General features: G+C 47.2%; 1 protein-coding gene across 4 annotated transcripts in view; it reads left to right on the top strand.

Moving 5' to 3' along the window:
* The first annotated feature begins 506 nt into the window (after positions 1–506).
* The window catches only part of LOC144499002 (low-density lipoprotein receptor-related protein 4-like), a 417,145-nt gene continuing 390,467 nt past the window's right edge, over positions 507–27,184 (top strand). For all 4 annotated transcript variants that reach the window (XM_078221044.1, XM_078221043.1, XM_078221042.1 and 1 more), the window contains exon 1: positions 507–656. In XM_078221044.1, the coding sequence (XP_078077170.1) occupies positions 599–656 (58 nt within the window). In that variant the 5' untranslated portion in view covers positions 507–598. The remainder of the gene's footprint in view (positions 657–27,184) is intronic.

Raw genomic sequence — 27,184 nt, 5'->3', positions numbered from 1 at the left:
GGTTTTTGACCATTGCTTTCTCCTGCGCTACTCAGCGAAGCGAGGTTAGGATTGGAAAGCTTCTGATATCCAGTAAGAGTCTTTGTGGTGGGGGAAGGGAGGGGGGGATGCAAGGTGGCGAGTGAGGGCGAATGACAGGAGCGACGAATTGGATTGCTAACTGAGGGGTTTGCCCCCATTGCCCCAGCAGCTTGTGCTGGGCTGCCTCTGAGCCAGTGGCTGCTGCTGGAATCTGGGATTCCTGGCTGTCTGGGAGCTGTCCTCCCCCTCTGGCTGGGTTGGATGGTGCACTCCATGTTGCTTTTGATCAGTCCATGGGAGGGAAGGCAGCCAGAGCCGGAGCTGAACACACACAGTCCCGGTGTCAGCTTCAACTGGAGGTCCGCTCCCAACTTCACCTTCATCAACTCAGTGCAGGGAGGTGTTGGGGGGTGGGGTGGGGGGCACACACTGAGCTGACAGCATGATCTGACCACCTCTCCTGCCCGTTTACCCCAAGCTTTTGTTTTTCTTTTTTAAAACATTTGATTTATTTTTTTACAAAGAGAAAAGTTCTGCTTCAAACCAGACAAGTCTCCAGGAGGGACACAAACTCAGAATGCAGCCTGTTGCGCTGCTTTTGGGCGTTCTGCTTTCCAGCCTGCTACACCAGCAAGGTAAGAAAGAGCTTCCCCAGCTCTGAGCAGCATTTATTCTGGGTTTCTGTTGGGGGGAGAGAGAGAGAGAGAGACAGGGGCCGCGGAGTTTGGGAAGGGAATGTAACAATGAATGAGATGTGTGGACGGAACAGAGAACGGAATGATGTTCCCCCCTTTTCTCCTTGTTGTGGGGACCTGAGTATCTGTCACTTTTCAATACTTTGCATTATAACTTTTTTTGCGTAAAGAGTAATTTATTACAGAAAACTGCAGACACAAGGGGGAGAGGGGAGGGGGGGGGGTCTCCTGTGTGTACACCAGCCCCACATAGCAAAGAAAGGAATAACTTTTTCAACCTATTCTCCACTGATCTGTATTTTGATTCAAACAAATCAGCTCCTTTCAGAGTTTAGTGTGTGTGTGTGTGTGCTTTTGTGTGTGTGGTTGTCAGATTTAATGCTGTGTTTTTGGGGAGCTGGGAAGGGGGAGGTGAGGTGGGGTGGGGGTTGTTGGTGGGTGGTGGGTTCTTACAGCAGCCGCTCGCTGCATCTCCAGCAAAGCAGCAGACGTTTCCTCTGGTCGGCAGCTTTTTCAACACCTTTACATGTTCCAACAGCAGCCGCGACCCGGGGTTGGAATGCACTGGGGAATGAGAGAGGCTTGTAGTCAGCAAGGCGGAACTCTCTCCCCCTCTCTCCAAACTGGCAAAACTGCTTCTTTAGGCTGAATATAATGGGGTGGGGGGGGGGGGGGGGGGAGGAGGAGGGGGGCGGTGGGGGAGGAGGAAGAGGGGTTAAAGAAAGGGTTTCTCTGTACACCCGTCCACCCCATTATAAAACACACACAACTAGATAACACTGACCATCCCTGTTGGGAGGTAATAGTGACAATGTACCTTTAAAAAAGAGAGAAGGGAAGCTGAGTTAATATAAAATATAAAATAAATGTGGTATAATGTATCATTTCAGACGCTGTGAAGTCTGGAGTGGGAAACTCACTCCTCAGAAGCATGTGTCTAGTTGCAGTGTTGCACTGGGGGGAGTTTTATTGTACTTTATTTTTAAATTCCCCCAGCTCAGTAACTCTGGCTATCTCGAGCAACACCTCTCTCCACAGCCACATGGAGCCGGGGACACACACACACACACACACACAGGATCCCTCTCCTGTGGACGGACTGAAGGAGCCAGGTTGATCAAAGGCCCCAGAGACAGCACTCAAAACATTGACAGCTTTGGATGAATCTCCCAGCGCCCGGCCAGCCCCACAAGCAGAACCTCCCTGTAAAAAACACCCCCCTCCCCCCCTTCCCCCCTAGCCTGACTGTGAATGCTGCTCCGGGTATGTCTGCAAATGTTTGCGGAAGCGGCTCAGGTTCAGAAGGAGGAGATCCGACAGGTTTGGCTGGCTGCTTCCGAGCGGAGGGAGATAGATAGAGGGGAGGAGAGGGACGGGAGGGAGAGAGGGAGATCGACGGGAGAGATACTGGGGGGAGGGAGAGAGAGAGGAGGGCGAAGGATAGAGGGGAGGGAGAAAGAGAGCGAGAGAAGGGAGAGAGGGGGAGGGAGAGACAGAGAGGAGGGAGAGAGGGAGGTGAGGAGAGAGAAGGGAGGGAGAGAGGGGAGAGAGAAAGTTAGAGAGAGAGAAAGATAGAGGGAGAGAGAAAGATAGAGGGGAAGGAGAGAGACGGGGCAGGGAGATGCTAAAACTCTGGAGGAGCAGACTGAAGCATTCTGCTTTCCCTTTCGGGTTTGTGATTACAATGTGCCGGCGCCAGAGAGCTCTGGATCTGGCGGATAGACAAAGGATTAAAGGGCTCCAACCCGGGGGGTAGCGAGGCTTTATCTGACATTCCATCCACATGTGCAGATAGAGGAAATGCGGGAAGGATTGCAAACTTCTCCTGGATTCCTTTGCTTTGTCTGGTGGGGTGGGGGGGGGGGGGGGTTATTTCCGTCCCACTCTATAATTATCTGACTGTAATTACCAAAACACTCTGTTGTAAGAGACGGAATGAGTTTGTGTGAAACATGTTTCCAGGAGGTCGCGCAGCTCAGACTGATCTTTGCTGTGAAGGAGCCACATTGACAAAGCAAAGCGCATTTTGCAGCTTAAACTTGCAATTTTAACCAGAGAGCTGGTGTCATTTCGGCAGCACCGGGCTATGGAAGGCAGAAGTTTCTTTTCCTTAAGAATAATAAATCCCCCCCAATCCCAGGCTTCAAACACCAGCTTCCTGAGACGGTTCCACTTTTTAATCTGGGCCGTTAGGAGAGTGGTTAGCACAGAGGGTGCTGATTCATTGCAATCTTGCAGTGCAGTTTACCTGGGAATCTGGCTGTCCTGTCCTCTCTTATCCCAGTCCAGCCTCTGCAGCCTTTAAAGTTAAAGAATAATCCCACTGCCACCCCCTCCCCCCTCCCTCTCTGAAAGAAAATGAGAAATTCCCCCTTTCGTTCTGGTAATCTGTAGCAAAATGAATGACATTTTTGGTGACGGGCAGTGCCAGTACAGACATGATAGGCCGAATGGCCCTCCTGCTGTATGTGTGTGTGGGGAGGTGGGGAGTGGGTGGGTTGGGCATTAAAGGGTGGATTTAAGTAGACACCCGCATCTATTAGTAAACCTCACCCCAATGAGGAGAATAACATTGGGGTAGATGTCTGGTGTGATCGCTCAGGATTCCTGTGTGTGTGTGTGAATGAGAGGCTATGTGTGTGTGAGAGTGTGTGCGTCTGTGAGAGTGAGAAACTGTGTTGTGTGAGAGACTGTGTGAGTGAGAAACTGTGTCTGAGTGAGTGTGTGTAAGTGAGAGACTGAGTGTGTGAGTGAGAGACTGTGTGTCTGTGTGTGAGAGACTGTGTGTCTGTGAGTGAGAGACTGTGTGTCTGTGTGAGAGACTGTGTCTGTGTGAGTGAGAGACTGTGTGTCTGTGTGAGTGAGAGACTGTGTCTGTGTGAGAGACTGTGTGTCTGTGTGAGTGAGAGACTGCCTGGGTGAGAGACTGTGTGTGAGAGAGACTGTGCGTGTCTGTGAGTGAGAGACTGTGTGTGTCTGTGAGTGAGAGACTGTGTGTAAGTGAGAGACTGTGTGTGTGCCTGTGTGTGTGTGTGTGTGTCTGTCTGTGTTTGTGTGTGTCTGTCTGTGTGTGTGTCTGTGTGTTTGTGTGTGTGCCTGTCTGTGTGTTTGTGTGTGTGTGAGAGAGTGTGTTTGTGTGTCTGCGTCTGTCTGTCTGTGTTTGTGTGTGAGAGTGTGTGTGTTTGTGTCTGTGTGTCTGTGTGTGTTTGTGTCTGTGTGTGTGTTTGTGTGTCTGTGTGTGTCCGTGTTTGTGTGTGAGTGTGTGTGTCTGCGTCTGTCTGTCTGTGTTTGTGTGTGAGAGTGTGTGTCTGTGTGTGTGTGTGTCTGTGTGTGTTTGTGTCTGTGTGTGTGTTTGTGTGTCTGTGTGTGTCCGTGTTTGTGTGTGTGAGAGTGTGTGTGTCTGCGTCTGCCTGTGTGTTTGTGAGTATGTGTGTCTGTGTGTGAGAGTGAGCGATCTCCCCACCCCACCCCATCTCGCTGCTGCCTCTCTAACAAGCTTCATTCTGTAAAGAAATACATATCTCCTGAGCACACCCCGGGGACAGAGCTGGAAGCCGGGCTTTCTGACCTGATTTCATATCACCAGCTTCAGAATAAATCGCACCGTCCCGAACCGGAAAGAATTAGCAAACTAAGCCCTTAGCTGCGCGATTTCTCTGCGTTAAATAATCGCAGCAATTTCTCTGAATCTTTCCGAAAACACCGATTTATCTTTAATGCGGCTTGTTTCTTAACTTCATCTCAGCAATTCTTCACCCCGGTTTACTTTGGTTTGATTTTCACTTCGCTGACACAATGGACGGTCTTCACTGAGTGAAGTGGGTTTAAAGGCAGCGTTTAGTGGGGGGCTCAGTGCGAATCTTCTCCCCAATCCAGCTGCTCTGTGAAGCAGGCACGGCTCCGGCTCGCCCAGGTTCCTGTATTAATCCAGGGTAAAGCATTCCTGTTTTGGAATGTCCCCACCGCCACCGCAAAGCCTTCAGCTGTTGTGTCCCACTTTGAAACACCGGCTATCCCGGGAAAGATACATTGGACCGGATCCTAGCGCCCAGCCAGGGACGACAGACTGACATCAGTGAGATATTACATTGTGTAAGTTAGATCAGTGTAGGATGCTAGATATTTAGATATACAGTATCTCACTCAAGAACAGCTTCTCTGCTGCCATCATACTTTTGAATGGACCTACCATATATGAGGTTGATCTTTCTCTACACCCTAGCTATGGCTGTAACACTACATTCTGCACCTTTCCTTCTTTATGTACTCTGTGAACGGTATGCTTTGTCTGTATAGCGCACAAGAAACAATACTTTTCACTGTATCCCAATACATGTGACAATAATAAATCAAAAACAAATATATATAAGCAAATATATAGGGTGGGAGTTTCCAGCCTAGTTCAGCCCGAAACCGGAAAATCCTGCCTGAGGTCAACGGACTTTTCCACGATTCCCGTGTTGGGAAGGACAATAAAATTCACCCCATAGTATTTCACTCTGGACTGTGTTATTAGATTGTGTGATTTAGCTCAATGTAGGATTCGAGATATTTATATCTATAAAGGGGAGGTGATGGCGTAGTGAGATTATCGCTCGACTATTAATCCAGAAATTCAACTAATGTTCTGGGGACCCGGGTTTGAATCCTGCCCACGGCAGGTGGTGGAATTTTAATTAAATACAAAAAAATCTGGAATTAAGAATCTACTGATGACCATGAAAGAATTGTCGATTGTCGGAAAAGCCCATCTGGTTCACTAATGTCCTTTAGGGAAGGAAATCTGCCGTCCTTACCCGGTCTGGCCTACATTTGACTCCTGAGCCACAGCAATGTGGCTGTTATAGGCCTAGCAAGTTGTCACTCGAGGCTTGGATATGAGATTGTGTGATTTCAATCAATGGAGGTTTGTAGATATTTCTATTTCTATGTGTGTCAAGTCCAGATTTATAGATTACAGATTTATGGATTGTGGATGAAATATATGCCTGTAACTGGCATGCGTATACATAATTCATTTACATGCTGTTTATGACATATATTTCAACTTTAGATCCTAAGACCATAAAACGTAGGAGCAGAATTAGGCCACTCGGCCCATCGAGTCTGCTCCGCCATCAACCATGGCTGATATTTTTGTCATTCCCATTTTCCTGTCTTTTCCCCATAACCCCTGATCCCCTTATTAATCAAGAACCTATCTATCTCTGTCTTAAAGACACTCAATGACCTGGCCTCCACAGCCTTTTGCGGCAAAGAGTTCCACAGATTCACCACACTCTGGCTGAAGAAATTCCTCCTCATCTCTGTTTTAAAGGATCATCCCTTTAGCCTGAGGTTGTGCCCTCTGGTTCTAGTTTTTCCGACTAGTGGAAACATCCTCTCCACATCCACTCTATCCAGGCCTCGCAGTATCCTGTAAGTTTTAATAAGATCCCCCCTCATCCTTCTAAACTCCAAAGAGTACAGACCCAGAGTCCTCAACCGTTCCTCATACGGCAATCTCTTCATTCCAGGGATAATTCTTGTGAACCTCCTCTGGACCCTTTCCAAGGCCCAGCACATCCTTCCTTAGATACGGGGCCCAAACTGCTCACAATATTCCAAATGGGGTCTGACCAGAGCCCTTAGCTTCAGAAAAGCTTTAAATATCACACTGCCCCAAGATCAGCTGAAGTGTCAGGTGACGGCAGTGTTCATGCTTATGGTTCTGTGTAGAGCATGTGGTTTACACAGGAGACCAGTTTAACTGGTGGGGTTGGAATTTGTGGTCAGCGAGTGTCAGGACCCTACAGAATTCTCTTGTTTCCCCCTGGTCTGGCTGCACTGGACAACAGGTGATGCAGGACTCCTGCGCTGTTTGTTGTTGCGCCTCTTGTTTAAACGTCAGGAAGCAGATGACAGCAGAGCGTCACTGAGACTGTGCAGGTGAGTGACAACATGGCTCAACAGTTACGCAGTGTTGTTGGACAGGAAAGGATTGCACGGGATCCTGTGTTCAATTCAGAAACAGGAACATGAGTGGGTCAATTGATACCTCAGAGTGGGCAATACGAATGGAGAGGCTTTCTGATGTTTAGAGGAATATCATTTACTGCAGCTCGAAAAACGTTTTCCACATGTTCTGCCGGCAAATAGGCTTCAAGGACTCAGAGTGTGCAGAATTAAGCAGCAGCATTTTGATGAGCTAAGCAATCTGGGCCTAGGGTGGCAGTGGAAACATTACTAAAGGTACCGCTGGCACTAAACTGGGGGAGGTCAGGGTTTCAGCTTTGATTTGCTGTCGGGTCGCCCCCTGTGACTAATGTACCCAGGGTGCAGAGCAGAGCGGATAAGGATAGAATCTGGTTGGCCCTGTCCTGGGTTAACTGCTGATTGGATAATCCCGTCCACACGGCCTTGCCACCTCTCTGGAAACTGGCCACTCGATCCAGGTCGGAAGAGAGCCAGTGTGGTCTACGGAAATGGGTGAATGAGTCACAGCTGTCAGGAGAGGAAGCATTAGGGGAAAATGGAAGAGAAAAGTGTGTGCATCATTGCTGAAGCAGATTTATATAGTGCCGTGCTTCCAGTCAGTAAATTTGTCCCTGTCTCAGTAATGAACACAACAGCTGCTGCCGTGGTTTTCTCTCATTGACTTCAGTCTGCTTGGGGGCCTGGGTGACATCACATTATCATTCTTACTAAGCCTCTCTGTGACTAGATCCAGGATTTGTAGCTGCAACAGTTTAATTGCAAGACATTCCGAATCTTTGTTACTACAAAATTAAAGATGGCAACCTGTTTTCAGCATTGTAGAGAATCTCGCTGAAGTAGGAGTAGGAGCAGGCCCTTTGGCCCTTCGAGCTTGCTGCATTGTTCAGTCAGATCATGCTGGATCTCCTGTTTCAACTCTGCCTTCTCATTCTATCCCACATGCTTTACTTCAATTAGAAGCATAGAAGAAGCACTACAATGCAAAAGGCTATTTGGCCCATCAAATCTGCACAAACTGTCTGACAGAGCACTTTACCCAGGCATCTTTCCCCCATTTCATCCCCGCAACCCCACACATTTAGTATGGCTAATCTGTTTGGAGTTTGCACGTTCTCCCCGTGTCTGCGTGGGTTTCCTCCGGGTGTTCCGGTTTCTTCCCACAGTCCAAAGATGTGTAGGTTAGATGGATTGGCCATGCTAAATGTGTGAAGTTACGGGAATGCAGCCTGGGTGCGATTGTGGTTATTGCAGACTTGATGGGCTGAATGGACTCCTTCTGCACTGTAGGGATTCTATGATTCTAAGGTCAGCCAGGTCCCTCTGAATGCAAACTTTTCCCAGTCTCTCACTATTCAAAACATATTCTGCTATTTTATTATTTTCCCAACCAAACTGGATAGCTTCACACTTGGCCACGCTGTATTCCAAAATATTCCTGGAAAGTTCTCTAGAAATTCTTTCACACACACTCACACCATATAAAAGCTGCTAGGTCTGCATTTTCCGATTGTTTTGGAGACAGTTGTGACAAAGGAATGATCACCTAAGAATAGAAGCTCCTCGCTCCCAGAATTAGTGAGGGGCAAGTGTAGTTGTGTTGTAGGAAGTGCGTTCGTACTTGGGATTCTGCACAGGTGGAACCACCAGTTTTGACCATGTTACTGGGAGAAAGGATGGAATCATCAGGAACAAGGCAATCAAAGCTGCCCGTGTATCACTTACCGTCTGGCTCTGAAATTGCAATGACTGGGCTCTGCGAGTATGTTGTCTATGGAATGGTGCATGCAATGAAAAGACCCAAAGGAGGAGGAAGTAGAGAAGTCCTGGGACTAGCTGGTGCAGTGAGTGTTGCTAACTGGGACTAACTGTGCAGCGAGTGTTGGTAACTGGGACTAACTTGTGCAGTGAATGCTGGTAACTGGGACTAGCTGGTGCAGTGAGTGTTGGTAACTGGGACTAGCTGGTGCAGTGAGTGTTGGTAACTGGGACTAGCTGGTGCAGTGAATGTTGCTAACTGGGAGTAGCTGGTGCAGTGAGTGTTGGTAACTGGGACTAGCTGGTGCAGTGAGTGTTGGTAACTGGGACTAGCTGGTGCAGTGAATGTTGCTAACTGGGAGTAGCTGGTGCAGTGAGTGTTGGTAACTGGGACTAGCTGGTGCAGTGAGTGTTGGTAACTGGGACCAGCTGGTGCAGTGAGTGTTGGGGACTGGGACTAACTTGTGCAGTGAATGTTGGTAACTGGGACTAACTGGTGCAGTGAAGGTTGGGGACTAGGACTAGCTGGTGCAGTGAGTGTTGGTAACTGGGACTAGCTGGTGCAGTGAGTGTTGCTAACTGGGACTAGCTGGTGCAGTGAATGTTGCTAACTGGGAGTAGCTGGTGCATGGGTGTTGCTAACTGGGACTAGCTGGTGCAGTGAGTGTTAGTAACTGGGACTAACTGGTGCAGTGAAGGTTGGGGACTAGGACTAGCTGGTGCAGTGAGTGTTGGTAACTGGGACTAGCTGGTGCAGTGAGTGTTGGGGACTGGGACTAGCTGGTGCAGTGAGTGTTGGGGACTGGGACTAACTTGTGCAGTGAGGGTTGGTAACTGGGACTAGCTGGTGCAGTGAGGGTTGGTAACTGGGACTAGCTGGTGCAGTGAGTGTTGGTAACTGGGACCAGCTGGTGTAGTGAGTGTTGGTAACTGGGACTAGCTGGTGCAGTGAGGGTTGGTAACTGGGACCAGCTGGTGTAGTGAGTGTTGGTAACTGGGACTAGCTGGTGTAGTGAGTGTTGGTAACTGGGACTAGCTAGTGCAGTGAGGGTTGGTAACTGGGACTAGCTGGTGCAGTGAGTGTTGGTAACTGGGACTAACTGTGCAGTGAGGGTTGGTAACTGGGACTAGCTGGTGCAGTGAGTGTTGGTAACTAGGACTAGCTGGTGCAGTGAGTGTTGGTAACTAGGACTAGCTGGTGCAGTGAATGTTGGTAACTGGGACCAGCTGGTGTAGTGAGTGTTGGTAACTGGGACTAGCTGGTGCAGTGAGTGTTGGTAACTAGGACTAGCTGGTGCAGTGAGTGTTGGTAACTGGGACCAGCTGGTGTAGTGAGTGTTGGTAACTGGGACTAGCTGGTGCAGTGAGTGTTGGTAACTGGGACCAGCTGGTGTAGTGAGTGTTGGTAACTGGGACTAGCTGGTGTAGTGAGTGTTGGTAACTGGGACTAGCTGGTGCAGTGAGTGTTGGTAACTAGGACTAGCTGGTGCAGTGAGTGTTGGTAACTGGGACCAGCTGGTGTAGTGAGTGTTGGTAACTGGGACTAGCTGGTGCAGTGAGTGTTGGTAACTGGGACCAGCTGGTGTAGTGAGTGTTGGTAACTGGGACTAGCTGGTGTAGTGAGTGTTGGTAACTGGGACTAGCTAGTGCAGTGAGGGTTGGTAACTGGGACTAGCTGGTGCAGTGAGTGTTGGTAACTGGGACTAACTGTGCAGTGAGGGTTGGTAACTGGGACTAGCTGGTGCAGTGAGTGTTGGTAACTGGGACTAGCTTGTGTAGTGAGTGTTGGTAACTGGGACTAGCTAGTGCAGTGAGGGTTGGTAACTGGGACTAGCTGGTGCAGTGAGTGTTGCTAACTGGGACTAGCTGGTGCAGTGAATGTTGCTAACTGGGAGTAGCTGGTGCATGGGTGTTGCTAACTGGGACTAACTGGTGCAGTGAGTGTTAGTAACTGGGACTAACTGGTGCAGTGAAGGTTGGGGACTAGCTGGTGCAGTGAGGGTTGGTAACTGGGACTAGCTGGTGCAGTGAGTGTTGGTAACTGGGACTAGCTGGTGCAGTGAGTGTTGGTAACTGGGTCTAGCTGGTGCAGTGAGTGTTGGTAACTAGGACTAGCTGGTGCAGTGAGGGTTGGTAACTGGGACTAGCTGGTGCAGTGAGGGTTGGTAACTGGGACTAGCTGGTGCAGTGAGTGTTGGTAACTGGGAGTAGCTGGTGCAGTGAGTGTTGGTAACTGGGACTAGCTGGGGCAGTGAGTGTTGGTAACTGGGACTAGCTGGTTCAGTGAGTGTTGGTAACTGGGACTAGCTGGTGCAGTGAATGTTGGTAACTGGGACTAGCTGGTGTAGTGAGTGTTGGTAACTGGGACTAACTTGTGCAGTGAATGTTGGTAACTGGGACTAGCTGGTGCAGTGAATGTTGGTAACTGGGACTAGCTGGTGTAGTGAGTGTTGGTAACTGGGACTAACTTGTGCAGTGAATGTTGGTAACTGGGACTAGCTGGTGCAGTGAGTGTTGGTAACTGGGACTAGCTGGTTCAGTGAGTGTTGGTAACTGGGACTAGCTGGTGCAGTGAGGGTTGGTAACTGGGACTAGCTGGTGCAGTGAGTGTTGGTAACTGGGACTAGCTGGTTCAGTGAGTGTTGGTAACTGGGACTAGCTGGTGCAGTGAATGTTGGTAACTGGGACTAGCTGGTGTAGTGAGTGTTGGTAACTGGGACTAACTTGTGCAGTGAATGTTGGTAACTGGGACCAGCTGGTGTAGTGAGTGTTGGTAACTGGGACTAGCTGGTGCAGTGAGTGTTGGTAACTGGGACTAGCTGGTGCAGTGAATGTTGGTAACTGGGACTAGCTGGTGTAGTGAGTGTTGGTAACTGGGACTAACTTGTGCAGTGAATGTTGGTAACTGGGACTAGCTGGTGCAGTGAGTGTTGGTAACTGGGACTAGCTGGTTCAGTGAGTGTTGGTAACTGGGACTAGCTGGTGCAGTGAGGGTTGGTAACTGGGACCAGCTGGTGTAGTGAGTGTTGGTAACTGGGACTAGCTGGTGTAGTGAGTGTTGGTAACTGGGACTAGCTGGTGCAGTGAGGGTTGGTAACTGGGACCAGCTGGTGTAGTGAGTGTTGGTAACTGGGACTAGCTGGTGCAGTGAGTGTTGGTAACTGGGACTAGCTGGTGCAGTGAGGGTTGGTAACTGGGACTAGCTGGTGCAGTGAGTGTTGGTAACTGGGACTAGCTGGTTCAGTGAGTGTTGGTAACTGGGACCAGCTGGTGTAGTGAGTGTTGGTAACTGGGACTAGCTGGTGCAGTGAGGGTTGGTAACTGGGACTAGCTGGTGCAGTGAGTGTTGGTAACTGGGACTAGCTGGTGCAGTGAGTGTTGGTAACTGGGACTAGCTGGTGCAGTGAGGGTTGGTAACTGGGACTAGCTGGTGCAGTGAGTGTTGGTAACTGGGACTAACTGGTGCAGTGAGTGTTGGTAACTGGGACTAGCTGGTGTAGTGAGTGTTGGTAACTGGGACTAGCTGGTGCAGTGAGGGTTGGTAACTGGGACTAGCTGGTGCAGTGAGGGTTGGTAACTGGGACTAGCTGGTGCAGTGAGTGTTGGTAACTGGGACTAACTGGTGCAGTGAGTTCTAGCACTGCTGTTTCATCTTTGGAGGTTGACCCGTGCTGAGAGCAGGGTGAGGCAGTGTAAAAGTGTTCTACCTAACGGTTATTCATGGTTCAGTGAGAAGTTTTGTTTAGATAGTTGTTCAGTTCCCAAAGGACTTTTATCTGCAGCTAAAAACTGCCATCAGATCTGGCATGCTGTTGCTTTTGATAAATCAGCAATTTGCCGAGGTCACACACCTCAGACTATTGTGGAAATGGGAAGCATACCCTTGTGTAGTAGGGAACTTTCTCTGGTTGTATTTTAGCTGTATTGGAGGGTGATATAAGTGAGATAATGTACTATATGTGATGTTAATAATGATGAAACATTTAATGTACATCCTTAGCCTTCAACTTGACAAACATTCAGCAAAACATTCATTAAAATATATCCCATTTTAACTTCCATCATTTAACTCACATGTAAACATTGCAACCCTCAAGATCCATATCCATTTTAATGTACATATCACCATGGTTTGGATGGGACGCGGCCAGAACAGCTGGAGGTTGGACAGGACCTGACTCTGTGTTTCCGTGTCTCATTGAGGATAGAGATTCCCATGTGGGCATTGTTGTGAGGGGATGCGTGTGTGTCTCCCACTTAGTGGTAATGGGACCCGCCTCGAAGTAAAGGCGAGGATGAATGACCTGAACTCTTGACATTTCGGGAGCCACCCCTTTTTGTTAGGAAGGAGGCAGTGAGAGATCGCTCCAGTGTTTGTTTGGGAACCCAGGCACCTCCATTTTGAAAATGGCTGATGGCTGGAAATTCCCCGGGTGACATCAGCTCCTGCCAATGGCAAGGAGCTTTCAAACCATTTTCTGATTCCAGGGAGACCGGGCCCATGGGTAAGTATTCCTAATGGGTGCAGTCGCAAAGTAATGCTGGAGGTTAGAAAGGCAAATGCCATGTTAGCATTCATGTTGAGAGGGCTAGAATACAAGAGCAGGGATGTACTTCTGAGGCTGTATAAGGCTCTGGTCAGACCCCATTTGGAGTATTGTGAGCAGTTTTGGGCCCCATATCTAAGGAAGGATGTGCTGATCTTGGAAAGGGTCCAGAGGAGGTTCACAAGAATGATCCCTGGAATGAGGAGATTGTCTTCATATGAGGAACGGTTGAAGACTCTGAGTCTGTACTCATTGGAGTTTAGAAGAATGAGGGGGGGACCTTATTGAAATTTACAGGATATTGTGAGACCTGGATAGAGTGGACGTGGAGAGAATGTTTCCACTAGTTGGAAAAAGTAGAACCAGAGGGCACAACCTCAGGCTAAAGGGATGATCCTTTAAAACAGAGATGAGGAGGAATTTCTTCAGCCAGAGAGTGGTGAATCTGTGGAACTCTTTGCCGCAGAAAGCTGCGAAGGCCAGGTCACTGAGTGTCTTTAAGTCAGAGATGGGTATGTTCTTGATTAATAAGGGGATCAGGGGAAAAGGCAGGAGAATGGGGATGAGAAAAATATCAGCCATGATTGAATGGCAGAGCAGACTCGATGGGCTGAGTGGCCTAATTCTGCTCCTATGTCTTATGGTCTTATTGCTGCCCCACAAGTCTCTGTCGCCTTTGTTAGCATTCTAAATACAGTTGTTGCCAGTGTCTTCTTTTAGGGATTTTCTTGCCAAATGGGGAATTCAAATTGTTGGCACGGGAAGAATTAAAGGCAATAATCTGGGAAACTATCCATTCAAGTGAGAGGGTTGTTTTAGAAACTGCCTTGATTGATTGTAATCTTTAATAAAGAAATAGCAGTTTGAGCTTTGCTTTGGTTAGAAACCACAGAACAAGTAAGTGATCTATTATATACATACTGGCTTTCATTAGGCAGTGCTATTATTACTAGGAAGACCACCCAAAGTACTGATAATGTGATGTCTTCAGGCAATAATATGTTCATTATTGCCAAAAACTAGACACTCTGATAAACCTTTCCTCAATGAAAAAAGCATAATTAATTCCACGATATTTCTAATTCATTGAAGTCTGCAATAGAGGTATATTAATGTAGAGAGGCATATGGGTGTGCAGTGGAACAAAAGAATCTTTTGATCCCTTCAGGGATCAAGTTCAAAAGGCAGTTTTATTTAAGATAACTTGCGAAGTATCTCAGTGAGTTGTTACAGTTCCTGTACTTTGCTATTGGGGGTGGGGTGCTGTTAGTTTCTGAAACATTAGGGGAGCATTTGCACAGATGCTTCATGCAACTTTTCAGATGATTTTCTCCCAAGTGTTGCTCCGGTCATTCAAGCTGCTTGTGTTGTCTTGTGTTGTCTTGTGTTGATCGGGAAAGGACATTATTTTGGGATGACAGGTAAATTCTACTAAGAAAAACGTAACAATTCAACATGTGTGTCTGGAGTGCAATTGGGAAAGGACTTTCCTTGCAACTGAGTTTATGATGAAAACATCTTAAGAGCACTGTGTCAAAGTCCCTTTTAATTAGTTTGACATGTCTCCTTTGATTGGGCTGGACAGTGGCACAGTGGTTAGCACTGCTGTCTCACAGGGACCTGGGTTCGATTCCCAGCTTGGGTCACTGTCTGTGTGGAGTTTGCACGTTCTCCCCGTGTCTGTGGGTTTCCACCGGGTGCTCCGGATTCCTCCCACACTCCAAAGATATGCGGGTTAGGTTGATTGGCCGTGCTAAATTAACAGTATTTTTGGGGGGATTAGCAAGGTAAATATGTGGGGTTATGGGGATAGGGTAGGATTGTTGTCAGTGCAGGCTTGGTGGGCCGAATGGCCTCTTTCTGCACTGTTGAGAGTCTATGATCGCAGTTTTGAGAAGTTCAACACTTTTATAAATAAAGACTTGTATTTATGCAGCATTTTTCATTGGGCGTCTCAAAGTGTGTTACAGCACTTTGTACCAGTGAGGTATTTTCTGAAGTGTGGTTGCTCTTCTCCTGGAGGAGATATGGCAGCTTGTTTGTTCTTGACAAACTCCACAAAGAGCAGTGAAACAGACAGTTTGTTCCTTTGTGTGATGTTGACTGAGGGATAAGTACTGGTCAGGACACCGGGGAGAAGTCCCGTAGTGCCATGGGAACCTCCAACTCCATCCAAGCAGGGCGTCAGTTTGACATCTCATCCTGAAAGACAGCATCTCTGACGGTGCAGTGTGTGTCTCAGTGCCTCCCTTACCCGTGCCCAACTTTTCCACAGCTTCATGTTGGAATCTTGCCAGCCAGTTTCCTGCCTCTCCCACAGGACTGGGTGGCATGGTAGACAATGGTTAGCACTGCTGCTTCACAGCAACAGGGACCCGGGTTCGATTCCTGGCTTGGGTCACTGTTTGTGCGGAGTCTGCATGTTCTCCCCGTGTCTGCGTGGGTTTCCTCCGGGTGCTCCAGTTTCTTCCCACATTCTGAAAGGCATGCTGGTTAGGTACATTGATCCGAGCAGGCGCTGGATTATGGCGATTAGGGGAATTTCACAGTAACTTCACTGCAGTGTTAATGTAAGCCTACTTGTGACTAATAAATAAACTTTACTTTAGGATTGAAACTGCCAAAATCAATGTGACAAATGTTGAACACTGTGACCGTGCCATACCATTTCTCACCTTTCTCAGCTTCTCTGCAACCAGACCCTCCTCCAGTGGCTCCCCTCCATTGCAACAACTCACTTGATTCTGTTCTTAGCACTGGTGACCTTTCTTTGGCAATCTGTGCCAACTTCCCACACTGCCGACATTTTTTCGATGGCTGAATGAACCCGTGCCACAAAGGGCTGGAGGTGGGGATGGGGGCTAGGGGGCTTTGGAGCTGCGAGCTTGGCCCTGGCAGCAAAATGAGGTGTCTCCCTTCCCCTGCGAAGGCGGCTCTCATTACTCATTATTCGTTGCTTCAGCCGTATCCGTCACTCCCAGAGTCTTCTGAGCCTCCGAGCTGGCAACATGGGGCACCTGTTCGCTGTCCTTGATCAGATAGCAGGCTGGGAGGCTATCTGTGGGCTAGGACCCCCATCCCCCTGCAACTCCCCCTGCACCACACCCCCCCCCCCCCCTCCAACCAACTCCTCACCCTCCCATTTGGTGCCAAAGTCATAACTTACCCACTTCTGGCAAAGTCCTCCCCCAATCGGTCTCTCCATCTTTCTATCCTCCTTTAAGCCTCTGTTTTATAAACACCTGTTTGGTTAAATGAGCTGTATTTTGCACTGTAAATTCTGCTCTGTGTCTGAGCAAGCTTCTAATCACCTTCTCTTTGGCTCGGTGTCAGTTGTTGCCATTAAGTTTCTGTGAAGAGGATGTTTTTCTCTGTTAAACATGCTTTTTAAATGTAGCTTGTCGTGCACCGTCTCTGGGCTATGCGGGGGGAAGGGGGGAATCAGGACATTGAATTCGATGATCAGCCATGCTCAAAATGAATGGCAGAGCAGGCTCAAAGGGCCGAATGGCCTCCTCCTGCTCCTATGTTTCTATGTTCCTATGCTAAGGACAGTGCAGAGCTTTAAACCGCAGCCAGAGTTAGCTTGGCAAGGTGAAGGGCAGTTGCTGCCGTTTGTTTACTCAGTTTATTCATCATAATGCAAAGCTACAACTCACACCACTTTATTTCAAGTGCTGACATGTGCTGTATGTGTTTAGGGCTGAACTGAAAAATATTGTAAATGTTTTGAACGGTTTATTTTCTCTCCAGGCCCAAGAGGCCCAAAGCAAGGGCGTTATTTATTTGTTAGCCCGTGGAACTGTAACAAAATAAAACATGTCATCTGTAAATGGACTGGTGTGAGGATAGCATGAGCAAAGGGCTTATTTTTGTTTGGGAGAAACTTTATCTGAGCTAATAACAAGTCCTGATTATACATAAAATACTTTAATACTGATGATATTTCACTGACATTTGAGCAGATTTTGGAACAGATTTTAATGAATGTCTGAACACATTTCTGTTTCCAGCAAATGATACAACATCGGAATATCTCTTTAAGCAGTGCACTGGTACAAGAGCCGTGATGTGAGAAGTGCAGACTTGTAGCACTTGTTACATTTTGCAAAGGCAGAGATTTTAAATTAAAAGCAGAAAATCGCAGAAGCTGGAAATCTGAAATAAAATGCTCTCCACAGATGCTGCCAGGCTGACTGAGTATTTCCTGCACTTGTTATTTTTTATATCAGTGTTTTCAATTTATCAGAATCCCCACAGTACAGAAAGAGTCTGTGCTGACTCTCTGAGAGAGTATCTTAGACCCTATCCCCGTAACCCCGCACATTTATCATGGCCAATCCACCTAACCTACACATCTTTGGACTGTGGGAGGAAACCAGAGCACCCGGAGGAAACCCACGCAGACACGGGGAGAATGTGCAGACTCCACACAGACAGTGACCCGAGGCCGGAATCGAACCTGGGTCCCGAGCGCTGTGAGGTAGCAGTGCTAACCACTGTGCCACCGTGTCGCTGATAGGGGATAAATACTTGGGGGGGGGGGGGGAAACTACAGGGCTCTGGGAAATGAGTTGGATACTGGGATTAATTGGGCAGTTTTACAAGAGAGCCGGATCACCGCCGCTCCAAGGAGCAGCTCCGGGAAATATTCAGGAATTGGCGTCCACTCATAGTTTAAAGTTTATTTTTTAGTGTCACAAAGTAGGCTTACATTAACACTGCAATGAAGTTACTGTGAAAATCCCCTAGTCACCACACTCTGGCGCCTGCTAGGGTACACTGAGGGAGAATTTAGCATGGCCAATGCACCAGTACGACTTTCGGAGGAAACCAGAGCACCCGGAGGAAACCCACGCAGACACAGGGAGAATGTGCAGACCCCGCACAAACAGTGACCCAAGCCGGGAATCGAACCCGGGTCCCTGGCGCTGTGAGGCAGCAGTGTTAACCACTGTACCACCTCGCAGCAGATTAGAACTGCCACAGCCAACCAAAGAGCCCAATGCTGGGAGTCCCAAATCGTGATTGGTTAATTCTCACTGCCAGGACAGTACGAGAGGGGATAAGCGTGATTTCATTTCTTGTGAACCCAGTCACAGTTTCTGTGACCCCAATTGGGGTCGTGACTCATGGTTCAGCAACTGCTGGACTAGATTCAGGGCAGAAGGCTTAAAATACATGAGTGGCGAGAATTAAAGATGAGTGCAAGGGAAACATTATGTCAGGTCAAAAGCAGCTCCCCGCTGCGAGGTGTGTTTGATTGTGTGATTGATGTGGACCAGTTGAGGGCTGGTTTGGTTTTGTATTCCACTCGTACAATCTTAGAACTGCAAGATTTTTAATAACAGATAAAAGAGAGTAGCAGGTTAAATGACTGTGGTGGTTCAGTGGTTTTTGCAGTGGATAAGTAACCCTATAGTTGAGGGTTCAAACGCCACAATGGAAAGTTAGGAGATTTAATGTGACATGCTCTGGCAAGTTGTGGACTGACACCAGGAAGTCATCAGCAAAGTTGATGGATTGTTGTAAAAACTCAGCTGCTTCATTAATATTCTTCACGGCACGGAGGTTGGCAGCCTGACCTGGTTTGGCCAGTTCGTGACTTCAGACCCAAGTGTGGTTGACGCTTCCACCCCTCAGGCAACTTTGAGATGATTAATAAATGAATAGTTGCCTTGGTAGCATCACCAGCATTGTCAGAACAATAAAAAAAAATCTGTTCTTTATGGCATGACTGTGCCCCTTGAAATTTTATTCTTTTACAAACCTTTGTGATTTAAAGCTTCATTTTTGGAAAGGAAAAATAATTAATTTTAAAACTTTTAAAGCCAACTCTTCTCATTTTGGCCAATACAGCATCAGTTCTGGGCCATCCTTGAATGGCTGCATTGGAGCCTGTCATGTTCATTGCTATTACGTAATACTGTTTGGGGAATAGGGTCAGACTGCAAAGGTGTGGGAACATGTAGCTTCCCCGTCCCCAAGTTGGCGTTGGTTCCAAGATTGCAGACCTGATGGATGAGCTAAAACCTTGCTTTATTTCTTGTCAAACTATAGAGATTTCACTGATAACCTTTTAAAAAGTTTGCAACGATATAGGAATTTTACTGAACCCTACGTTCAAATTGACTAGCCTAGGGGTTTAAAAAAAAGAGGGGCTGCATGGACAAGTTGGGCCAAAGGGCCTGTTTCCATGCTGTAAACTTCTATGACTCTAAATTTAATACTGTGTCAGCAATATTAGCCTAATGGCCAGTTGATTATTTATGACAGATAGTTGAAGGATAATATAGGAATTTATATCATATAATCAAACAGTGCAGAAGGAGGTCATGCAGCCCATCGAGTCTGCACTGACCACAATCCCACCCAGGTCCTCTCCCCATAACTCTATGCATTTACCCTAGCTAGTCCCCCTGACACTAAGGGGCAATTTAGCATGGCCAATCCACCTAACCAACACGTCTTTCAGACTGTGGGAGGAAACTGGAGCACCCGGCGGAAACCCACGCAGACACGGGGAGAACGTGCAGACTCCGCACAGACAGTGACCCAAGCCGGGAATCAAACCTGTGTCCCTGGCGCTGTGAAGCAGCAGTGCTAACCACTTTGCCGCCTTGCCATCCATATAAAACAAAATGTCTTCAAATATTTGAAACATAGCATTATCTAATTTTTAATAAGGTTACTGTAATTGTGACAACAACTGGACATTGCAAGAATTGCTTCTTAAGGCTGTGATGTGTTTTAGACTATTTTGAGGTGGTTACAAATCTCTTTTCACCTGAACGTTTCCATTAAAGGTGAGTAGCTTTATTATTATATGTAAAGCAGGAATAGAGAATGAAGAATAGAAACTCTGAACATTTATTTCGAAAAGTGCCCAGTGGCAGAGCTTTGTTCCATTAACTATGAATGGGATGAATTCTAGTTCGTGTTGTTTCCATACCGTTACTGTAACAGATTCGCATAATGCCGTTTTTGTTACTGCTCATCTATCACACAGCATCAGCATGCTTTATCTGTATCTCAATCCCTGCTACTTGTGAAATATATCAATAGTCACATCAGTGATATTAGCTTAATTGTTGATGGGCTGTTTACAGCAGTTAGATGATCTATAACACATTGAAAGCTAAATATTTGCTGCTGTTTTATAATGGATACAGTCGATTAAAATATTCACAATATTGCAAAAAATGGCTTTTTATTGATTGTTAATATTGAGTGCGGTGAATATAAGAAGCATGCAGAACTGAAGGATAATTTATTACCCATCCACTCAGTTTCAATTCAATGTCCTTTTGGAATTTCAGTTTCATGCAGTTAAGAGGACCAATAAGTGACTTGTTTAAGATCACTGTAAATGAACCTTTTGAGCCAGTCAGTCACTAAAGGTGTGCCAACACCCGACCTGAAAGAGGAAGGTGGGCTGCAATGTAAAATCTTGTCAGCTTGGATCTTGTTTGTCCCTGTCATGGGAACCATGAATTGGATTCAATTGAAATTAGGAACTTCCTCCCCTGCCCCCCCACTTCAACCCCCACCCCCCACACACACGCCCACACACACATCCCTGCCAAGGCCGGACTAGATCCGAGCCCCTCAACCTGTCAAGGCCGACCTGACCCAAACTCTCCCAGCGAGGCCCCACCTGCCAGCCCTGAACCTCCCCCCTCATCACCAACCGAGCCCCCCAAATCTTACGCACTTACCAGATACATGAACATTCCACTGGCTTGTCAGAGATCTGTAGACTTGGGCGGACATTTAAGCATACCCTGGGGTGTGATTTGCTTCCCTCTGATTCAGAAGTGCTTGAAGGAAGGCCTCAGAGCGCTGCCCTCCATAGATCTCACCTGGCCTGAGATGGAAGGTTGGGCAAGACAGGGTTGAAAGAAAATAAAGTTAGGAGAGTCGGAGAGAGTGGCAATTACCACTGTGGAAGTTCAGGCCCATTGGTGAAGTTTTTTTGAGGGACGAATGTTGGCTGGCAAACCAAATCTGTACTCTTCTTCAAATAATGCTATGAAATATTTTATTCGCACGTGAACAGGCAGATAAAATCTTGCCTTTTACTGTCTCATCCAAAGACCAGCCCCTCCAACACTGTTCCATTCGTACTGCACTGAATTGGGATCATCAGAACAGATAGTGGGCTCAAGTCTGGACTAGAAATCAAAGTCATTATCTTCTAATCCGAGAGATAAGAGTGCTACCACCTGAGTGAAGTTAATGCTCCTGATGGTACACTGATATTGGGAATTATGGAAATCAACTCGAGTCCTCCGAATCAATAGAACAGAAAAAAGCTGCTTTCCTCAGTAAAGACGATGGGAAGGAAGCTCCCTGCTCAATTCTGACAAACCGGCAGCCAGGAGTTGAGACTTGGGAGTGTGGGGCAGAGCTGATCCGATGCCATCCTCAGGCACACCTGGAAAGGAGTTGGTTTACCTGAAGCAGGGGCAAGGCTACTCCAGGGTGAAGATAGGGATTGGGCACCGATCCTAAATTGTGCTCTCCGCAAACAAGCCCTGCCCTGTACCAGATCAAAGTGGCCATTAAACATTTTCAACGTTATATGCGTGTGAAACCTGACTTTGCAGACAGAACTCCTCCCGAGTTTACATCTCCCTGCCCCAGAGCCTGCCTGAGGGCCAGTGAGGTGCGAATCGCAGTCAGAATGTGTCAGGCCCACACCAGTGGGCTGCATTGGGATGTTATTTGGCATCTACAGTCTGGCCACCGACCATTCAAATGCTTCCTGATGTTGGGTTTGGCTGGGACCTCAGCCTGGCACTGATTGGCACGTGGTGCAGTCACGTTTTTGACTTGTATTTGGCTCAAATCAAATCTTGTTCTCCAATCAAGTAACAGGGTACAGCGAAAACCTTCAAGCTTAATCAGAAACAGAGATAAGTCTGCAGATTAGATCATCGTTAAAATACATAAAAGATCACCTATTTTGGTTAAAGCAAATTACTGTGGATGCTGGAATCTGAAACCAAAAGAGAAAACACTGGAAAATCTCAGCAGGTCTGGCAGCATCTGTAAGGAGAGAAAAGAGTTGACGTTTCGAGTCCAGATGACCCTTTGTCAAAGCATCTGGACACAGAACGTTAGCTTGAACAAAGGGTCATCTGGACTCGAAACGTCAGCTTTTTTCTCTCCTTACAGATGCTGCCAGACCTGCTGAGATTTTCCAGTGTTTTCTCTTTTGGTCGCCTATTGTAGCATCCAGCACATCAGCGAGTTGCATTGTATATCGTAGTAAACTGTCCCAAGGAAACTCACAGAAACATAATGACTGGAATTTTACCGTCCTGCCCGCCATGGGAATTGGAGCGGGCGAGGGGGGCGGACCATAGAAAGTTCCGTTGACTTTGGGCGGGATTTTATGGCTTTGGGATGAGCGAGGCCGTGAAGTCCCGCCCAATGAGATAGAAATTGATGCCAAACCCAGCAATTAGACACTAGGGTGAGTGCCTAAAAGCTTGGTCAAAGAGATAAGTTTTAAGAAGCTTTGTATCAGAGGAGAGGAAGATGCACAAGTAAGAGATTTAAGGAGAAAATTCCAGATTATAGGATCGAGGTGACTGAAGGGACAGCTTCCAGTGACAGGGCAAAGGGAGTGGGGGGTGCACAGAAAGAGAGTTGTTGCAATGCAGTGTCCTCGGAAGGCAAAGGATCATCTGGACTTGAAACGTCGGCTCTTTTCTCTCCTTATGGATGCTGCTGGACCAGCTGAGATTTTCCAGCCTTTTCTCTTTTTGTTGTCCTCGGAAGGTTGTTGGGCTGAGGAAAGTTGCAGAGATGGGGAGGAGCAAGGCCAAGGAGGATTCCAGTGTACAAACATTCGCTCCAACAACTGGAGCAAGTCACCGCTTTTATTTAGTAAAAGCAAAATACTGCGGAGGCTGGAAAATCTCAACTGGAAAGAGAAAATGCTGGAAAACCCAGCAGGTCTGACAGGTCTGGAGAGGAATGTTCCACGCAACCTGCCACGGTGGAACTGGCCAGCCGTTGTCAATGGGGAAGGCACCCTTTGCCACGGGTAACCCGCTGTGGGGGTGCGCCATTGGCAGGAATGGAAGATTCTAGCCAGAGTTAATGTTTTGAGCCTGTGACTTCTTCAGGGCTGAAGAGAGGGAGGAATGCGGTGGATTTTATACTGTGGAAGAGGGGGTGCTAAATAGAAGGTCAGGGAGTTTTTATTTAACCACTGCCTGTCAGTGGGAAAGTTTGGTCCCACCGACTCCTTGTGAACAGCAACCTCTTGCCTTCAGCAAAAAGAAATCCTCCCCAACACCAGAGTTTTTACGAGTGCTGGCTTTGCCCTCACATCTGGAAGTGAGATGTTAAGCCATTATGCTGAAGTGGTGGTGTGCAATTATCTGTTAGATGTAATCACATTTATCTGACTCCAGATAAAGTTCCCAAATGAATGGCTCTTACGAGGAGCCACGATTGCCCCACAGTGCGTTTGCTTTGTTTTATGGGTGGTCCTTTGGAAAATTCCTCAGGAGTTGCATAACTGCTCCTTCTTTAACCGGGGCCGGCCTGTGAGGAAGGTGCCTCTGCAGAAGGAGCGCTGTCTCCTTCAGTCACACCGCGCGAATGGTTAAAACGTCAAGAGCTCCCATTTCAAACCTCCCAGCAGCACGGAACGAGCTGCTTTGACGTGGAATCCACAGAGGCCACTCTGAAAGGACTGTTCCAATGAAGTGTTTCTACTCGCTGACTTCATTAGTAACCATTCTCGGGACAATGTTTGCCATTCTAAATGATGTTTGAAAAGCCTGTTTGGTGCTTGCAGTGAGGCGATATTGTTTGTTTAATAGAGCCTGCTGCTTGAGGCTGCCTTTGATTAGAGCTTGGAGGGGCAGGCAATGTGAATGTGGACAATGGGGCAGAAAACGTGACATTGCTATGCTGTGCGTGTTTGCAGCAGAACCGTCTTTGTGCCAGTGCAAATGTCTGGGCTGCCAGTACATTAATGCTCACAATTCAAAGGGATGGAACGTGATTTTTAATGGCTGTGGCATGCAGTTAAGTTCATATTTTTATATTAGGGCAGTTTAAACAGGAACCTCATTGGATGCAGCTGAATAAAAATATAAAAACTGTAATTATCAAGAAGATTGCATTCCTTTCCGCCTACCTGACCTGTGATATCTTGTCTTGTTTAATTAGATCTCCAACTTTGTCACTGTCAGAAATCCTATTGGAGCATATCCTGATAATTGCTTTGTTTTGCAGAATGTAGGGAAAAAAAACAGATAAATAATCATTTCTGTCCATTTTCAGAAACATGTGCGTTACAAGGCAAGGGCATTATTTATTGTGCACCCTCTAGCGAAGGTGGTCTGTCTTCTTTTTGAGTTTTTTCCAACACACTGGCTGGCCAGACCACCGCCAACAAGTGTGAAGAGTCAACAGTGTTGCAATGAAATCGCATGCAGGTCTGACAGGCGTAAGGCCGGCAGGTTGGCCCAGTGGTTAGCACTTCTGCCTCACAGCGCCAGGGACCCGGGTTCGATTCCCGGCTTGGGTCACTGTCTGTGTGGAGTCTGCACGTTCTCCCCGTGTCTGCGTGGGTTTCCTCCGGGTGCTCCGGTTTCCTCCCACAGTCCGAAAGATGTGCTGGTTAGGTGCGTTGGCCGTGCTAAATTCTCCCTCAGTGTACCTGAGCAGGCACCAGAGTGTAGCGGCTCGAGGATTTTCACAGTAACTTCACTGCAGTGTTAATGTAAGCTGACTTGTGATGCTAATAAATAAACTTAAAGGTCTGACTGACGTAAGTCCAGCAGGTTTCCTCCCCGAAGGACAGTGGTCATGCTGCACTCCAATAACATTGTCACTTACACTAATCAGCTGTTTATGTCCTGATTTGTTTTGAATTCAGTTTTGTAAAACTGTTTCTGTGGGAATTGAACTGATATTGCCCAGGGTTATTCGCCTAAACCTCTGACTTACAGTAATATAAAAGCAAAATACTGAGGATGCTGGAAATCTGAAATAAAAACAGAAAATGCTCGAAAGAAGTCCATTGGGTTATCTCCATGTACCCTTAATAAATATTAACAGCATTTAGCAACGTCTTCTCAAGATCTGCCTCAAAGCACTTCACAAAGTGAATTATTTTATTTTTCAATTTGCGATGAACTGTTGTTGACATGCAAACAGGAAAGAGGTGAATGGCCATACGGATCTTGGGTCTCGTTGGCTGTTGGCTTGGGAAGATGACTGGACTTGCTCAGTTTGTACCAACATTTTTTTTAAACTCAGGAATTGAGTAACGAATATAATAGCATTTCCCGTTGTGAGTCTGGAGTGATTATAAAAACGGGGCTGAAAAGCAATATTCTTCAAGTGGTCCTTGGATTGAAAACACTGGGAGAATACTCTGGGGTTTGGCAGCTTCAGGTCCTGGGCTCCAGTTGTACTTTAGTGCGAGGAACATGTCCCGGAATCCAGGGACAGAGTGGGAAACCAAGTCAGGAACATAAAATAGTTTCTGGGCTCCACAGTGACTGGCGGGAAGGAAAGTGACCAAGGATTTGATCTTTACTAATCCTTATTCAGATATTCTCATATAAATGATGTTATTTTAGCTCAGAAAGCTTGCAGCTGTACTGCTCCTTTGGCCTCCCTGTTCCTGCGTTTATAAAAAGGCCTCAGTGTGCTGGAGACATCAGTCATTATTACTTAATTGTGCCACTGGCCCAGGTGTTTGATGTTTGTGGTTTTGACAAAGGATTATTATAATGTGAGTTGTAGGCTTTTATGAGGCAATGTAATTGTTGACTTGCATTATTCACTTTTAGCAATGCCTCAAGTCATGAATGGAACAAATGTTCCCTGGTTCATATCGCTCCAAACTGGAACATGTTTGATGACAAATTTGAACAAGATAAAAACTGTTGCAGAAGCGTTGTCGAAACCAGATGGTGGAGGTTGGCTGAAGTGGTGTCAAATGCTTGTCACCAGCAGGGAACCAACACCACTGGGCAGAGTGTGATTCCTGCATGTGTCTGCTGGTCAGTTTCATGTCGAGGTTAGTCGTGGGGGGCGGGGGGGGGGGGAATCTCATCTCCAATGCCTGTGCCAAACAGACCGCCAAACGCTGAACTTTAGGATCTTTTTCTCTGCCGGGAAACCAATTATCCTGGGCCCTTCCTGACCCTCTGCCATGTTGCTGTGGTTTTTTTGGCCACACGCACCTTGTCTGAGGTCAGGGCCCCCATTGTGAGGATCGTGGGAAAATTGTATCCCCCCCAACCCCCCGGTATTTTTGTGTGCTGGTGCGAATTTTGGAAACCCTAAAATAGAATTCCAGCTGGTTGGAGAGATTGTGACCACTGGGGGCACTTGCTGAGGAAACAGTTTGAAAGGGAAGTGACACCAGCAAATGTCACCATTCGGTGCAGTGTTACAATGTAAATGTGTTTTTAATTGTTAGACACTCCACCTCAGTGATGGGCAACCTAGGCTAGCGAATGGGCTGCAGTGTGGCCCTCCTTCATCTCAGTGGGTCTCAAGGTTGAAATTGAGCTTATTCACTAACCATCACCCCATGAATAAGATAGATTTAATCCACGCTGAATATTTCACACTGAGTTATAGACAATGCTTAATCATTTATATATTAATAGAACTCTCATCAACTTCAAATGGTAACAACAAGAGAAATTGACACTTTGGGCATGGCTCTCACGGTCAGTGTTGTGGGCAATTAGCATGCACCTCACTTCACTTGACCTCGCTTTATGTACGTCAGTCAGACCAGTAGGGTAAAAGCTACGTGGATAGAAATCAGTGGAATGTGGCAACCCTGTGCATGGGCAATGGGCAACAAAATGTCTCTTTGGGTGGCACTCAGAACCCAGATGAGCCGCAGGTGGAACCCAGGCTGCAGGTTGCCCAGCACTGCTTCACCTAATCTCAAGGCTCCTTAGTCTCTACTCTGGATAAAACTGATACAACGACAAGTTTCACCAGCGATGATGCACCTGTATTAAACCACCAAACAGCAGTACATATTCACAACACCGGTTGTTTAGTTCCCCCGTGTGCTGAGGTCTGTCTCAGTGGTCAGTCCAATGACAAAATCCTCCATCTGCATCCTCTGAGCAACTTGCAAAATTGTTCCGACGTCTGTGTCCCGAATGGTTCTGTGGTATCTCT

The sequence above is a fragment of the Mustelus asterias genome, chromosome 9, assembly GCF_964213995.1.
Source record: "Mustelus asterias chromosome 9, sMusAst1.hap1.1, whole genome shotgun sequence".
Lineage (NCBI taxonomy): Eukaryota > Metazoa > Chordata > Chondrichthyes > Carcharhiniformes > Triakidae > Mustelus > Mustelus asterias.
The sequence above is the reverse complement of the archived record's forward strand: the minus strand, read 5'-3'. Positions and strand labels throughout refer to the sequence as shown.